Source organism: Periplaneta americana, chromosome 8 (genome assembly GCF_040183065.1).
Source record: "Periplaneta americana isolate PAMFEO1 chromosome 8, P.americana_PAMFEO1_priV1, whole genome shotgun sequence".
Classification (NCBI taxonomy): Eukaryota; Metazoa; Arthropoda; class Insecta; order Blattodea; family Blattidae; genus Periplaneta; species Periplaneta americana.
Window position 1 is genome coordinate 111,829,365 of NC_091124.1, and position 18,133 is coordinate 111,847,497.

At 35.7% G+C, this 18,133-nt stretch overlaps 1 protein-coding gene across 7 annotated transcripts in view; it reads right to left on the bottom strand.

The window, feature by feature from the left end:
• LOC138704946 (protein transport protein Sec16A-like) overlaps window positions 1-18,133 on the bottom strand; it is a 572,743-nt gene that overhangs the window by 223,457 nt on the left and 331,153 nt on the right. For all 7 annotated transcript variants that reach the window (XR_011333490.1, XR_011333489.1, XM_069833405.1 and 4 more), the window contains one exon: window positions 16,388-16,644. Coding sequence is in view for 5 of the 7 variants with exons in the window: in XM_069833405.1 (XP_069689506.1) it covers window positions 16,388-16,644 (257 nt within the window). In the remaining 2 variants the exon portion in view is untranslated. The remainder of the gene's footprint in view (window positions 1-16,387; window positions 16,645-18,133) is intronic.

Genomic DNA, 18,133 nt, shown 5'->3' on the forward strand with positions numbered 1-18,133 from the left:
ATTAATTCTTTTTCTTAGTTTCATAATAACCTATGCTCCATTCAGCTGCAATTTTGATACTATCTCGGATATTTTTCCACTCTCTATTAACATCTAACTCTTCCTCAACTTCGTCAGAACTTCCTAATACGGCAAACCTATTTCAAATTTCGATCTGATAATGTTGCTTAGTTTCCCCGTCCTTTAATTTCGGAATACTGAATCTTCTAATATTAACTTGTTGCTCTACTCGCTTGGCTACTGATAGTCTTTCTCTTAGTTCTCCAATTACCAAATAATGGTCAGAATTACAGTCTGCCCCCCTGAAGGTTCGAATGTCTACTATACTAGTATGTCTTCTTTTATCTATCAAGATGTGATCTATCTGCTTACGTGTCAATCCATCTGGAGAAGTCCATGTATATTTATATATATCCTTATGGGGGAATGTTGTATTTTTGACAATTAAATTTTTTTATGTGGCAAAGTTGACTAACCTAATTCCATTATCATTACTAGTTACGTGTAGGATCTCTTTTCCAATAGTCGGTTTAAAAATAGCCTCCCGTCATACTTTAACATTGAAATCTCCCAATAAAATTTTCATGTGATATCTAGGTAACTGATCAAAAGTCTGTTCCAATTCCACATAGAAGCTATCCTTTATAATTTGACATCTATATAAACAAAACAAATACAGCTCTGGAGAATCCACAACCCTAATGGCATCAAAATAAATCATGATATTATAGATACTATCCTGTTCACAAACAATCAAGTCCTGCTTGCAGAAACAGAGGAGAATCTGCAAAGATCAATAAATACTTTAAGCAATATTGGAAAAAATATAGTATGAAGATAATCGTTAAGCAAACAAAATGTATGGTAATATGGGGTAGAGAACAAGTGAAAATCAACATTGATGACAAACTCATTGAGCAATACGAAATTTTTATATACCTTGCATCAAAACTCTCAGCGTTTGACAGTAATGCCGATATGGAAGAGGAAAATGGCAAATACAACTAACTGAATGTGTGCATTAATACATATTTTGGCAAAATAATGAGAAAAGAAGTTAGACAGGGAATATGTGATTTCTAAATTCACACTAAAATACGTATGTGGAACATGAATGCTGAGTTAAGCTAAAGCTCTGATGCAATTTGCCAGGTTCTTAATTGGAGTTACAAGAAGGGATCTATTAAGGAATAAGAATATCCAAGCACAGTTTAGGATAGACTATATAATAAAGACGAGATACAAAAGAATCAGCAAAAATGCATAGACCGTGTTCTTCGAATGATACCCCTCAAGATTTCCATGGCAGGCATTATTTTATAAATCACTAGGACAGAGATATAGGACGCCCACTGAGGAGATGGAACGACCAGTTTTCAACCTCAGAACAAATCTACTAGGCCTAAACCTTGACAGACAGCAGCAGAAGAAGAAGAAGAAGAAGAAGAAGAAGAAGAAGAAGAAGAAGAAAATAAGAAAATACTTTGGCTGTAATATAATTATGTCATAACTCATGACTCTTATCATAATGTTCATGTGCAGTAGCACAATTATTTGCAAAAATAAAATGAGATGAAATAAGAGAATTTGCTAGAATAATTATCTAGTGTAATGTAACTAACCCCCTTTAGGTATGCCAATCGTTGGCTTTTTACACATTCTTCGACACTCAACACTTAAATCAGTTCCAAATCTTCAGTACAAGAATTTAAGTGAGCTGATACATGGCTGATTGAAAATTAAATACACTAGTGGCAATATATTCCGATTAATAGTATGCACTGATATCTAGGATGATAGTAAGCCAAGCTGATACCAAACTCTTACTTGGTAGAAATGATATTGTGTGTTTGCATATGAAAACAGTAAATTTGATATGGTATGTAAAAATTGTGATTTTTTTTTTAAATAGCTTTTGTGTTTCCTAAAATGTATTTTTAATGTGTGTTTGCTAATAGTAAATTTAATGGATATTACGACTATGTAATTTATGATTTCATTATAATTATGGCCTAAGGATATTTTATTAATTTCAATTTTCAGCCCTTCCTTGCTAATAATAAAATTAGTCCCAACAGATTCATTAAAAGGGTGTTTCCTATACAGAAAATATCTGTAGTAAAAAAAGGAAAAAATAAAGAATTATAAAGTGTCTGTCTGGCTGGTAAGGACTGAAAGTATATGCAAATACTTTGAAAATCACATACAACATACTAATCAAAGCAACACTTGAATATGAATATAATATTTACAATGTAGTGTCAGAAACTAATCCACTCACATTTTACGAATTACATGTAAATACAGCTACAATCATAACGTAACTAAAAAACAGCTGCCAAAATAAAGTAGTCGTATATGAGACATAAGATGCCACCACTGAATACCAGAACACAATCTTACTTACTTACTTATGGCTTTTAAGGAACCCGGAGATTCACTGCCGCACTCACATAAGCCAGCCATTGGTCCCTATCCTGAACAAGATTAATCCAGTCTCTACGATCATATCCCACCTTCATCACATCCATTTTAATATTATCTTCCCATCTACTACGGTTCAGCCTCTCGAAAGGTATTTTTCCCTTCGGCCTCCCAACTAACACTCTATATGCATTTCTGGATTAGCCTGTATGTGCTACATGCCCTGCCCATCTCAAACGTCTGGATTTAATGTTCCTAATTATGTCAGGTGAAGAATACAATGCATGCAGTTCTGTGCTGTAACTTAATCCCTCTTAGTCCCAAATATTTTCCTAAGCACCTTATTCTCAAACACACTTTACCTTTGTTCCTCTCTTAAAGTGAGAGTCCAAGTTTCACAACCATACAGAACAATCGGTAATATAAACTGTTTTATAGATTCTTTCAGTTTTTTGAGCAAAAGCTTCTCAACCGAATAAGAACACACATTTCCCATATTTATTCTGCATTTAATTTCCTCCCGAGTATCATTTATATTTGTTACTTCTGCTCCTAGATATTACACAGACTATGATCATCAAATTACATATAGACGAACTAAAAGAGATCAAAAGAGAACTGCCAAGTACTTAACTGAATGAATAAGCAACCAAAGACTGATAAAAGAATTACTTTTCAGCATAATCTATAAAAATCTCTGCTCATAGCAAGTAAAGATATATGTCGAACTTATCCAATTCCGTCATAAGACTTAAAAAAAACATGTTTCTTCATAATCTTGAACAACCAGGAAAAGACAAACCAGAATACCTAAAACAGACAGCACTGGATATGATAAATACCACCATCTGTGACGTAGTAATTTTTATAGATGATATACCAGACATGAGAACAGATGAACAAGGAGTGATGTTTATATTTTGGATAGTAACTTAAAAAAAAAAGTAAAAATATGGAATTACTGAAATTTTGCAAAAAATTAAAGTTCCCTCTATCATTTTTATATCAACCTACAACGGATACCATCTCATGCAGACAGATAGGGTAACGAAATAACCGACACGCTTGCAGAAAAAGAAAGCAATGGAAAAAATCCATCATTTTCAGGCCTAACCTATTCTGAAGTACAGAGCAAGTCAAACCCACAGTATAGACATTCCTGCCACCTCTCGACACTCAGTCTGGAAAGCAGCTTTTGGAAATAACATTTTTGCCATTTCATAGCACTACAGTATAGCAAATTATCACTTGCGTAATTAGTGAATTATTTATTTAGGGAAATGAAGAGAGAATGTTAACAATCTCAGAAAAGTTGTTCAAAATGTCCTCCATTATGTTCTATGCACATTTAGCAGACAGTATGAAATTTTGTGGCACTCACTGGAGCTCATCCTCATTAATATTGTGTATGAGCCATATTATTTCAATCTTGAGAGCCTCCAGAGTACGCAGTTATCTATCTATCTTCATAGTGCATCCAGCTATCCATCAACAATATGAGTTCCATTATGTTTCACTATGAATTTCCTCTTCTTACAAATAATGGGTAAAAAACATGATGCTTGTTGTATATTTCAGCAGCCACATTCCAAAGATGAGGTGTATTTAATATGTATTGGAGAGAATTGTCCAAGGTTACAGGGATTGCAGATTTCAGATAAGTTCTATAGATGTTTGTGACGGTAGTTTAAGAGGATATGTTCCAAGTCTTCTTCGTTATTGTTGCACCAGCAACAACTACTAGAGTCAACAAGATTAAAACAGTGAAGATACTTCTGAGTGATAATATGGCCTGTTCTGACTCTTGCTAAGAAAGTTTGTATGTGTCTGGGAATGTTGCGGAACATTTGTAAATCATTAGGTTTCTTTTGAATGTTTTGAAGTACTTGGCCTTTATCAGAAGAAAGCCATAATTCGACCCATAAATTTGTTAAATGAGAATTAATTGCAGAATATGTGCTGGTTAAAGATGTTATTTGCATAGGTTTGGGCCCCAAAGATGTTAGCCGTTTAGCAATATTATCTACAATCTCATTTCCAGTAATGTCGCAATGACTAGGTATCCATTGGAATAATATTTCTTTTTGAAGATTTAGTTTATTTAATATTTTTTGTATAGAGATTGTAATTTGTGCATAGGAAGATGAAGAATATTTCATGATATTTAGAATAGCTCCATCGAGTCACTGAAAATGCATACAAGTATATCAGATAAGGTAGAGACATGTAAAAGAGCTGCCTCTATGGCCAGTAGCTCTGTTTCGAGACAAAAGGGGATGAACATGATAATATATAATATTTCCCGTTATATTTTGGGATATAATACCCTGTGCCTGAAAGTCCATCATCAGTATTCCGTGACCTATCAGTATAGATATGAAAAAAAATTTCATATTTGTTACAGATTAGTTTCATGGCACTAGATTTTAAAACATGTGGTGCATCATTCTTAGTATAATCGCCAGGGATATTAATATAACACTTTGGCCATTTCCACATCCATGGTGGAGTTTCATTGACAACTAAATTTTGTTCCATCGTTAAACAAGTTACATTTAAAGGAACATCTTCCATTTGTATATTATGAAACTTGCTGAAGTTGTGATTCATTATTTGAAAAAACATACATCTTAACGAAGGTCTACGCCTGCGGAGTAACGGTTTGCACGTCTAGCCGCGAAACCAGGTAGCACGGGTTCAATTCCCGGTGGGGACAAGTTACCTGGTTGAGGTTTTTTCCGGGGTTTTCCCTCAACCCAATATGAGCAAATGCTGGGTAACTTTCAGTGTTTGATCCCGGACTCATTTCACTGCATTATCACCTTCATCTCATTCAGACGCTAAATATCCTAAGCTGTTATAAAGCGTCGTAAAATAACCTACTAAAATAAATCTTGATGAAGACTGTAGCTTAAGGTGAATTTTTAAAATTTTCTCATGTATATATAAACAAACAGGTTGGACATTACATTCAATTTCTATTGTACATGTTCAGGTAGTTTTAGGCACTCCCAAACACAGTTTTAATGCAGCATTTTGGAAAGTAGTAATTTTCTTCAGGTGTGTCTTTGATGTACCACCCCAAACTTCACACTCACATAATAATTTGGATCTTATATAAGTTACTGTATATAAAACGATCTCATTGTTATGATATCAGATCTCCATTTCTTGTTTCCAACAATTTTTAAAAGATTAAGTCTAGGCACACATCGTGTAGTAATATGATTGATATGTGCGTGCCATAGACAAATACTAGTCTACAAATTGTCTTGTTGAAGATATCAAACATGTCCGAGAGAAAGGCTTGCTTTGTACACCAAAGCTCGTTTTTTTAGTGCATCAGAAAATTCAGTTGTGTTTTCTTGTTCAAAAAATTCTAACATTGCATCCTTGAGTTTGTATACCTGATTAAGTACCTGCCCTTTGGATAGCCATCTTACTTCGGTATGGAGAGATTACTATGTTGTATTATTAATTAGTAATTTATCTGTGCAAATATGCGCGATTTTAGACGTCTGCCTCTAGTAAATTTTATCATCTGAACAGTTTTGTTTAAAACTGACTTTAATTCTTCTCCTATTAATTTCGCCACCAAAGTTTTTCTATGTAGAAAGCAGTGCATTGTCATGATTTTTTCTTTCTTCTGTTTTGACAAAATGAGGAGTCCTTTTATTGAGTCTGTCATATTTTTGTCTATCCCGATGCAATTATCCCACAACAAATTCACTGTCTCCATGTACTCTTTATTGCTTAAAAAAGGTATTTTCCTTTAGCGGTAGAGAGCATTTCTTGACAACAAAGATATTGTTCAACAGTTTCATCTCTTTCAGTGAAAGGAATGAAACAAAGCAGTTGAGCAAGTCCACTGATATCAATTGATTAATCCAGTTGTATTGTATACACTGCATTCATGTTACTAATGCAAGTTCTGACAACATCTTCAATGTTTTCAGACATATCCTACATTGTCCGCCAAGGGAATTTTCTTAATATTACATTCATATTCAGGACCAAACATTGTATTTGAGACCAGCCTCATGGTCTAGTGGTCAGAGCTTCTGGCTATAGTTCATGAGGTCCCGGGTTCGATTCCCGGTTAGAACACAGGAATTTTTCCTTAAAGGGGATTATCCTGTGTTCGTCCATGGTCTGGAATTTAGGTTAAGTTTAGATTTAAGACCTCTCCTGGCACACATTATCATAATCATCCTATCACATCATCGGGGTAATGTAACTCCGCCTTCCAGGTGCCCCAACCTCAGAAGTGGGTTACAACTAAGCCATGGCCAGGAGAGAAGACCAGAAATGTCGAAAGACAACCTGGTGGCATTGGATTAAAAAAAAAACATTGTATTTGCTGTAGCACAGCTTGCTGAAATGGTGGTTTTTCTTCTGACAATATATGAGGTAGCATATTTTTTGCGATTATTTCACTTACAAGTTAACTACATTCTTGAACTCTATCAGAGGTCTTGCAGTTCTTAACAAACAAAACAGTTCGTACTTTTCTTTGTCTTATAATTTCTTTGAAGTAGTCCACACTTTTCTCTTGCAAAGCATTGTGTTCTTTGCGAAAATGATGTAATAATTTGCTTGCCTCTTTACTAGTGTTAGAGAATTTTTCATCACAAACCAAAGATTCTGGTACAGGACATTGTTCATCACCACACTATGTAAAACCCATTTTCAAATATCCATCAATATATAGCCGCACTTTCAAGTTCTTGCTGCTGCAGGATGACATTTCAGAAGTATTGCCATTAATTGTTGCTCTGCATTTCCTGGTTCATACTCTTCATGATCGACTGCAGGTCCTTTTCTGATAAAAAGAATTGGTCCAGTGTGCTACTTTTCTCAGGTTATATTATCTCTTTTAACAGTACCACTGTACAACATATTAACCAACACAATGAGAAGAAAACTAGTTACTGATATTAAAGCTTATCCTCTTCAGTCCTGGAGGAAAATGCGCCTGACTGCAAACTATAAAAAAAGTACCTTTCATCATAAGAAAAGAGCACTCTTGTCGGTCTCAGTGGCTCAATCGTTTTTCGGCGCATTTTAGTATTTTTGGGCGAAAAAAATATTAATATATTACCTTTGTCTTAATTCCCATTATGAATTTTGCAGCATCCTTGACACTGTTACATTGCACCCCAGGATTCTGCAGCACCCAGTTTGGAAAGATCTGCTCTAAACCCATTGTGTGTGAGAAATATTGGAAACCAAGAGAGTTAATGGCTTTATTACCAAGACCTCAGCATCATTTAACAACTATTGTAGGAACACGTTAAGTAGTGAGCTGAACTCCTAAATCCTGATTATGACATAATCGCATACAAAAAAACATTTGCTCTATATCCACAGCACAAGTGTATTGGAATTCCGATGAGAACAAGACTAAGCTGTATGCAATGTAAAATACAAATATAGACATAGACTATCCAACTTAAAGTTTGTGTGAATTAGCAATTAAATCCCATTTTTTACATTGTAGAAAAAAAAAATATATATATATATATATATATATATATATATATATATATTCATAGTTTTCTGTCCAAGGGCAGATCTTTCAATGCAAACCCAGCAATCTCAAATCTCTCCTATTTTCTGCCTTCCTCTTGGTCTCCATATATGATCCATGTATCTTAATACTATCTATCATTTCATACCTTCTTCTGCCTCGAACTTTCCTTCCAGTGCATCCTTCAATAGGCAGTTTCTTCTTAGTCAGTGACATAGCCAATTCCTTTTCCTCTTCCTGATCAGTTTCAGCATCATTCTTTCTTCACCCAGTCTTTACAGCATAGCTTCATTTATTATTTAATCTGTACATGTCACGTGCTTCATTGTTCTCCATATCCATATTTCAAATGCTTCTAGTCTCTTCTCTTCACTTCGTCGTAATATCCATGTTTCCACCTCATACAATGCTACACTCCACATAAAGCACTTCACTAGTCTCTTTCTTAGTTCTTTTTCCAGATGTCCGCAGAAGATGCTCCTTTTTCTATTAAAAGCTTCTTTTGCCATTGCGATCCTCCTTTTGACTTCTTGACAACAGCTCATATTACTGCTTATAGTACAACCCAAATATTTACATACATATACAGTATAACTTGTATATAAATGTTATTACTCTCACTTAAAACAGTGTGTTTTTCACTCCTAAAGCAGAGTTATCACTAACACTAGCACTTTCATTCCACCACCACTACCGCCATCATCATTAGCACTTCCATCATCTTCACTCAATCGAATTGCACTGTTACAGAGGCAGGTGGCAAGTTTGGAGTTACTCACTTCCTCAACCATTTCTCAGTTGTAGTCACCAGTCATTCAGCAACCTTTATAAATTAGAAGACCACCATCAAGAAATCCAGTTTCGGAACCTATATCTACTATTATAAGCCTTTTGGACTTGTTTCTTCTAACATCTTTTCCTTTCTGCTACCATTTTTGGAAAGTCAAATCGATGTCTATCCAAGACTCATATAGATAAAATATTTGTCTTTGCTCTGCTCTAAAGCGTTTAACTTTTATGATATTCCTGCAATGCCAACCAATAATATTCAGTCGATCTTGAATGAGTCTTCAATCAGCAGAAATCCCAAGCTTGTTAGCATAGTATTAAAAAGCATTACAACCTTTTGCTATTTCTCTTCCCAATAAACGCAAACTGTGACGTTGCACAGTGGCAGAGATTTAATAAAAGATCTGTACAGACTATGGAGTGGTAATGTTTTTGAATGGATGATAGACCCTACGGAATGTTATCTCAGATCGGCATATCACATGCATAGGTCACGAGGTTACCTTCCCCTAGTCCCACTTCTCCGCTCTCAGAACTAGCTACTAAACATGGCCTATCAATACTGCTGCTGCTGCATTGTTATCTGTTCTCATCTTTCCACATGAAAACATTGCGAGTTCTGATGTTAATTTTAAATTTATTATTGAAAACTTCCCATTATTTAAGGTTGCCAGAACTGATAAAGTGTATCAGATATTCATGAACATGTATAGATATAAATAAGAAACATGTAATTGGAAAAAAATTAAAGAGGAAAGAAAGAAGTCTATGTTAAAAAAAACAGTAAACAAGTACAAAAGAGTAAAAACACAGAAAATGAGGAAAATATAAATAAATTTCAAACGTTGTTACCATATGATGATTTTGTAAGATCCGAATGAATCCTTTTACGGAACTTATGACTATTTTTCTCACAACAGTGTTATTGAGGCCTAATTTTTTTGCATGTTTTGGCAAAGGAGATTATGGCTCCCCTTCCTCCCACCATTAGACTGACAACTTCGATTTCCAAAAGGTGTTGTTGTTGTTGTTATTATTGTTATTATTATTATTATTGTTATTATTATTATTATTATTATTATTATTTTATAATTATGGGATTGTCGGTTTGTATAAATTTTTCAACATCCATCTCAGTCAGCTGTTCAGCATGTGTTTCGAAATTGACAGTGGGGTCAAGAATGAAAGCCAAGTTGTTTTTGATGGCAGTAATATCAGTATGTTTAAGACTGCCTTGTGTGGCTAATCCTTGTACCTCTTAGTATATGGCGAACCTGACCTCAATTCCTCAGCAAGCATAGAATGGATTGTGTGGTGACCTATATTGCGGAGTGTCTCACCATAGGGGCAGAAACCAAGGGTATTGCGAAGATTTTAATCTCGCTGAGGCAGTGTTTAAAGCAGTTATTATCCCAACTCCTATCCAGCACAGCTCGGATCGTAGCAACATAGTCCACCATTTTTAGGGTGTCACTCCATTTGGAAAGAGGTGATTGACCCGTCAAGATTTCTTATTCATCTATTTTCTGGCAGAACCCTATAGGGGATCATAAGTCTGGCATTATGAAAATAGAGCCTCTAGATAATCAAATAATTTTTTGTTACATCACACATGGCACCCAGAGATGATTCCCATCCAGCATGTTTTGCTGCTTAATACACATTCTTAATTCAGATGAGAGAGTTGGATTCTCAGTTTTGTTTTCAAAGTTTAAATTAATCTTGTTCACTGTTTCCAAATGTCTAAGTGAACTTCAGTTAATATTTTGCTGTCACATAAATGTACAGGAATCTTATTCTTTGTGGTCTACTTTTATCATGCCGGCTGTTAGTTCCGAAACAGCCAAATCGTGGTAGTGGCAATAACAATCCTTAGCATGACTTGATTCAGAAGTGAATGTTGGTGTTGTGTATTTCTTGCATGCCAAAGAATTCTGTCCCCAATTAAAGAAGGTTTCATGCTTATGCCTTATTTTTGTGCAGCTATTGGGTTTTGTATTAGCATTTGTATTCTTAGGTTAATTGGTTGGTTTACTTATTTTTGCCTTTTTCTACTTATTTTGTGTCCAGACCTACTTGGGTTTTGCGTGATGTTATCTACCTGGGGCGTTGGTTATTTCTCTTGTGTATTTAGGTTCTGTGTGTATAGGTTTCTCGACTTTCGGGTTTTTGTTCAGGTTTTGGTGCGAAGTTTGAAATGTGATTACTGTAGTGGTTTTCCCTTAGACACTTTGTTATTTTACCTTCCGCTTTTGTGGTGAAGAAAGTGGTTTAGGGTAAACTGATATTTTCACCAGGTTAGGTGATCTTATCACGTACTATTTTCCCAGAGAGTGCGTACAGCGTTGACTGTTTATTGCAGCTTACATGTGGAGAGTACAAGATCGATTCTTTTTCATATGATTTTGGACCATACCTCTTTGTTACTTAAATTATGTTTCCATGTACACTTTTTCCGAGTGAGTGCGTACAGCGTTGACTGTTAATTGCAGCTCACAAGAGGACAGTATGGAAACAGTATGTTATTTGCATCATTTTTCGGGAAGAATTGTTTAAGTCATGTTTCGAGGTACTATTTTCCCTATTGAGTGCGTACAGCGTTGTAGTATGTTAATTGCAGCTCATGTGGGGAGAGTACAGAAACGATACGTTTATTCACAAATTGATTTTTCAGTAAATAGTCTCCTGTTGGTTAGGTTATTTTGAAGTATACCTTTCCTGGTGACTACATACAGCCTTGTAGGCCGTTTATGAAAACTCATATTTAGGAGAGTACTCAAATTATACTTTATTTTGAAGAATTTATTTTTCGCTAGTTGGTGAGGTTTCCATGTACCTTTTTCCTTGGTGAGGGCGTACAGCGTGATCACTGTTAATTGCCACTCACGTAAGGAGTGTACAGGAACGATATATTTTTCGGTAAGCATTGGTGTTTTTGCTTAGCACCATGTGTTGACATATCCTTATTCTTGATGAGTGCATACAGCGTTGCAAACTGTTAATTGTTACTCACACGAGAAGTATACGGTCACAATATGCATTTGGTGTCGCCTGGTTGTATCTAGGTGTATACGTATTTTCATTGTCACTATATTACCCGATTCATGGAATTATATTTCGGCGACTTTGGGCTGCCCTTATGGGGGCATGGTGCATTTCATGTTGCCGTGTTTTTCTCGGGATGTGTTTTTCACTTTTCCTGCAGTATGGGTTTTGCTAAAGCTCTGTCACGTGATCCGTGGTATTCGGATAAACTGCGTTTCCTAGGTTGCTAACCTAGTTGTGTCAGAAGTGTCTTACTCCCTGGGTGGCGGTTCTCCCGAGTTATTATAGGCGAGTTGGTATTATTTATACCACTAGTAATTCATCCTGTTGCTCTCAGCTCAGCATTACATCTTCATGGCCCACTTGTTATTTAATTATATTATGTGTTGTTTTCTATTATGTTGGTATTGTTATATACTTTTAGTGTATTAGATTAAGATCATATTTATATAGTGTCTATTTAAGTAATTAGGTATATTCATTGTTTTCTTGGTGCCTTCAATTATTATGTATGTAGTTGAATTAAGGTTCATGTACTATCCCAGGTCATGTCAATTATTCTTATGGCGCTTCTTTCACGTAGTTATGTATTCATTTTCTTTTTCGCTCCTTATATAATTTTTTTTCTCTTCTCTTTTTATTTCCTTTTCTTTTCTTCTTTTTGTCTCCTTTCCTGTTTTTTTGTGTGTCGCAGTATGTGTGTAGGTATTATGCTTGATTGTGCCGTTTGTGGAAGCGAGCTGTGCTTATAACCCAGAGGTCCGAGGATCTGTGGCAATTTGTTATTTTGGCAGCTACAACGGAGTGATGTTATGCCGAAAGGTCTAGTGGGTCGTGGGGGAGTACAGTAGTTTCCCGGCTCCACCCGCAGACACAGTCGACCTAGGCATTTTACGTGTGGCCGTTTGGATTCTGCCACTGTTGACCATGTGTTGGGTGTTAACCTTTACATTGTTGGACCTGGCTGAGGGTTTCCTGTTGAAGCTCTCAAAGTGCATGCCGTGTTCCTGGTTGAGACGTTGGCACTATTGAGGTACTGCGCAGGTTTCGGGGGGGTGGGGATCTGTGCCATTTATTTTTCGGCACCCTGTGTTCTGTATCGATTTTCTTTCTTATTCCTCATTTCTGTTACTTTCTGCTTTTAGTTTTGCTTTTTTTTTCAATAGATGGAGCTTACCTATCCGCCATTTTATGTCTGACTGTTTTTATGTATAAGGAGCGAGTTTATTTACCACGTGATTTCTGTCTTTCTTCTCATTGGCCGTTTTCTATTCAAAATTATTTTCTGTTATGAATGTCCTTTCCTGGTGGGACCGTTGACAGTTTGGCGCTCCACAGATGAGGTCGAGAATCAACCATGGGGCTGAGAGATGGGGTCACAGTCCGGCGCTCGACGGGTGAGGTCGAGAATCAGCCATGGGGGCTGAAAGGGGAGTTACGGAGCAGCGTCCGAACGAGTAACTATCTACCCAGTCTGGGGAGGGATGCCTGCGGCGGAGACAGAGCTACATATTGATATGTCGACCTGGGATGGTGACTGAGTACGGATAGGGGCGTCCTTCGTGGATTTGGAATTCCTTACGACAGTGGCTACAAGACGTTTGCTCTAGGAAGGTGACTGTAAGTTGATCCCGAGACTGGCCTACTGAGGATTATAAGAGTATAAGAGGATTTTGACAATTGGTAATATTATTCTTTTTCTTTTCATTAATATATATATATATATATATATATATATATAGATTTCTCTAAATTCTATCTTGTAACTTGCAGTTACTTTAAAGAATTCGCTGACATTCGTCAGTTTTATATTCTCTACTATTTATTTCTTGTTTCATTTTGGTAGTTTAATTCTACATTGGTAAATGATAGAATTGCGGATTAGTTAGTTTAATATTTAATGTGTGAAATCCGCTAATTCAATTCTCATGTGTAATAGCGAATGTCAGATGGGTCTTGATCACTTGGTAAGCCAGTCCCAGAAGTCCAATAGTCTTATAGCTCGTTAATATTCAGGTTCCATCTCCCTTCCTCCGTTATTGTTTATTTTTATGGAGGCGTTCCTTTGCTGATTATATTTCTTATTAAGTCTTTCAATTTATATTTATTAATTCTTTTTAAATACCATGTAAAGTTTTATATTTCTAAATTTTTGTTGTTTTTGTTATATAGTCTATATAAATGTTATTGCCTGATTTTTATATCAATAATTGTTATTAGATAAATTAAAATTCTATATCTGTTTATTTCATTTCTCCTCACCTTACGAGAATTTCAACCTTATCAAATGATTTACGGCGGGGATAGCCGGGGGGCCACCATCTCAGTTATCCCAAATGACTGTAATATGTTCAATGATCGATTGGAAATTTAGCTCATCATGAAACTTGTCTCTTATGGTGACTTGGGGAGATGGTAATGAGCTGAATCACCTGGTTTTGGGTAAGTTGAGAGTTTCCAATTATGGTACACTGCCACATACCCCCATGCATGTGAGGCACAAATTATCACAGAGTGAATGAGAACTTTATACATGGTAAGTCTGACTCTCAAGTTGCCAGGAGTAAGGCCAACAGAACTGGATAGAGTAAAATTATCAATCTATTGGCCCTACAAAGAAGGGACTGAATGTGACTTCGAAAGTTGAGATGGGAGTCCATGATGATCCCTAAATATTTAATTTGTTGCATCCACAGCTCTGGTTGGCCGAAAAGTGTAGATGTCTGAGCCTTGCTCTAAGTGAAAGGAGTTGAATCTGACATTTGTCTATGTTAAACTTAGCCTTTAGTCATGAAACCATGATTGTTGGTGATTGACGATCGACTGTAATCTACAGGACACTATAGGTCTTGCTCAGTGCCAAGAGAGCAGTGACATCTGCATAGATATATAAATGACTTTCTGCCGTGGATGTAGTAGAATGGGAGGTCGTTGATAAAAATATTAAGCAGTAGTGACCCAATGACAGACATGAGAGACTTCTGCTCGAATTTCGCGAGTTTTGGAGAAACTAGTTCCTACTTGACTCTTGAACATTCATGCACGGAAATATGCCGAAATGAGGATCACTTATACCACTTGGAATCCCCATGTCCAGTTTCAGACTTAACCTCGAGTCACTCATGCCAAACCTTGTTGAAAGTTCACTTGATGTCCAGGTTAGCTGCAGCTATGATTTGCTTTGTCAACTGCTATGGTTATCTAGTATCTGAAAGAGATGGTGATAATCCCAGTGAAATGAGCCAAGGTCCAGCGTCGAAAGTTACCCAACATTTGCTCGTAACATGTTGAGGGAAAACCCCGAAAAAAACCTCAACCAGGTAATTTGACCCATCCAGATTTGAATCCAAGCTCACTCGTTTCACAGTCAGGCACACTAACTGTTACTCCAAAGCAGTGGACCGCTCGCTTTGTGTTTGCAAAGAGTTTAGGGTGTAGTGGAATGACCAAAACTGTTAATTCATCATCTGGCACAACAGTACTTCAGTAAGACATCTATGCATGACTTGATCTGGTTCATTAGTTTGCTGAGACACTATAAGGAGCCCAATTCCTGGACGCTTAAATAATCGGACACACTCTCCAAGGGATATATATATATATATATATATATATATATATATATATATATATATATATATATATGGAGGGTCCACTTTCAGAATCATAGATGAAGAATTCACTGGCCAGCAATGGGTATAAAAAACAGCACTGTGCATAAGGAGGTGCTCTTATAAGGCATAATTCTCGTCAGTGGAAGCTAATATCAGGAAGACTGGAATACATCATTATTTTATTAAAAAATTACAGAAAAACAGAATTGTATACAACATAGGCCTACAGTATTAAATAAAGAATGTTGATATGCATGTTTCATGTATATTATAGAAAAATTAAAATATCTAAACCACATCATGTGACTTCACAGATAAAGTATCTGTTTCATAAGATATTTTCACATCCTCCGACAAATGATTCATCTACCCAAAGACTTACAGTAAATTATGGTGCATACTTACAAAGTAACTAAAAAAAAAAAAACGTAAAAAGCTGTATTATTTTAAATGGTCAGAAGTACCTACAATCATTATGTTTAAAATTCTATTCTTTTACACAATGTCAACAATAAATCATTGAAACAAAAGAAATCACAAACAAATCATTCTCACAGCACATGAGAGGAAACTCATGATGTATGAACAGATAGATGTACATCATAGAAAATATACACCAGAAACAGGAACTGAGGAAAATATTTATTAAAACCTCAGATATTTTCTAACATCACAATACTTCCCCTATGCTTCAAATAAGCAGAATGCGAAATCATATTAAAATAATCATATCTGGCCACTGATTTAGGCTCCAAACCAGCACACAGACACATGACATTCCATAAACCATTTTCTGGACTAGGGAATGTTAAGCTGTAACTGCCATAATTCCGAAATTATTGAAGTTTTAGTTACAATAGTTCCACTATTTGCATAAGATACAGAGAAGTAAAAGAAAAATGCATAATTTTCTGCTTATCATGCTCTCATTATCAAATGCAGTTCTATCTAATAACAGAGAGTGCAAAGATTAAAACTATCTTACCTCTGTATGGCTAGCTGATAGATCCCAGTAATTGAATGGCTGCTGTGCAGGAGGTACACTTCCTCCAAGACACTCTGTACCAGCAGTAGAGTTGTTATAATCAATGTCCTGATGATGTATTTGATGAGAACTGTCATTTTGCTCTGGCAGAATGGCTGTCTGGACAGATGAACCTGAACCCCATTGAGAGGAAGTTGTCCAACACTGATCTGGGTTCAAACTGCTAGCATTCAAAGAAGTCTCAGCTTTCTGACAACCTGTTAACAATACAGTAACAGATTATACAGCAGTTACTTCATTTTTATAGTTTCTTCTCTCAGATATCCATGAATTGAGGCCTATTACTTCTTGTGAAGTGAACTGTCACATTGTTCCCATCTTCAGGTATCAGAGGACATCATTGGAGTTTAATCAGAAAAACCTTTTGAACTGACACTATGGAACAGTCTAATAGCCATTTTAAGAAATCTGCTTATGACCAACGAGTTGAATTTTACAAGGATTTTTTTACATGAGTCACGAGATTTGGACCACACTTCCTGAAATTTCAGGAATAAAGTTCATATGAATGAGTCCAATTTCGAATAATTACTCATATATTTCTCACTTTGAGAATGGCATCACTTTCAAACAGGCTTGTGTGGGTCGACCAAGTTTGGTTACTGATGAAAGGAATGCAGACATTAGTTATTGCTGTACTTCCACATAACACCAACACGAGCAACTGTAAACATGATAACAAGGGCATCAGTAACTATGATAACGTGGGCCTTCTACTGTATTCATCTGATTAGACATGGGTAAGAACTACAATCAACTGTTCGGGCCGCATGATTCACTCTTGTGCAATCAGTTGTATTAAAACAGAAGTTAAATTCTTTTATTCATGACCATGACAAAAAACATGCATTTACTAAATACTTTTGCGTTTGTAAAGTACGCTTTTATTCAACATTACTTTATTCCACTAGCGAAATAAACTGCAGCACCAGCAGTTTTATTTTGCCTGGCAGAGTTAAGGTCATAAGGCCTTCTCTTCACTCAACCAGGTTTCAATAATATACATGAAATACAAAATTATGTGATAGATTACAAAACAACACAAAAGAAGATACCTTAGATATTACATAAAATATAATAAAAAATTACAAATAGTCAAGATCAGTTACATAACATAACGAGAATAAAAAATAAAATAGAAAATTACATATAATCAAAATCAGTTACATAACATAAGGAGAACATTATATATATATATATATATATATATATATATATATATATAAAATTTATAAGACATAAACGGCTCGAACAAAAATTCGACGATTAATTCACTTGAGATATAGTATACAGTTAATATACTAATAGAAAAATACATGTGGGTTACAAGACATAAAAAGTTGAATAGCAAAATCGTACTAGGCTGGCATACAGATACAAATGATCAAGTAATATCAAAAAAAAAAAGAAGAAGAAGAAGAGTGAGGAGAAAAAAATAACAACTTGGTCATTTAGAAACTTCCGCAAGAGTCTAGTTCTGTTCAATAAAAACATTTCTAAGTAGCGTGTACTTACAAAATTTTAGACTCCGACTGCTCCTGATTTCCTGTGGCAAGGAATTCCAGGAATGAGCTGTGTGTATGTGAAGGAAGCGGAGTATAGAGATGTTTGATGATATGGTATTGATAGAGCAAGGTTATGCTGTGAATGTGTATCACAGTTGTGGTGGGATGCTAAAAGTATTAA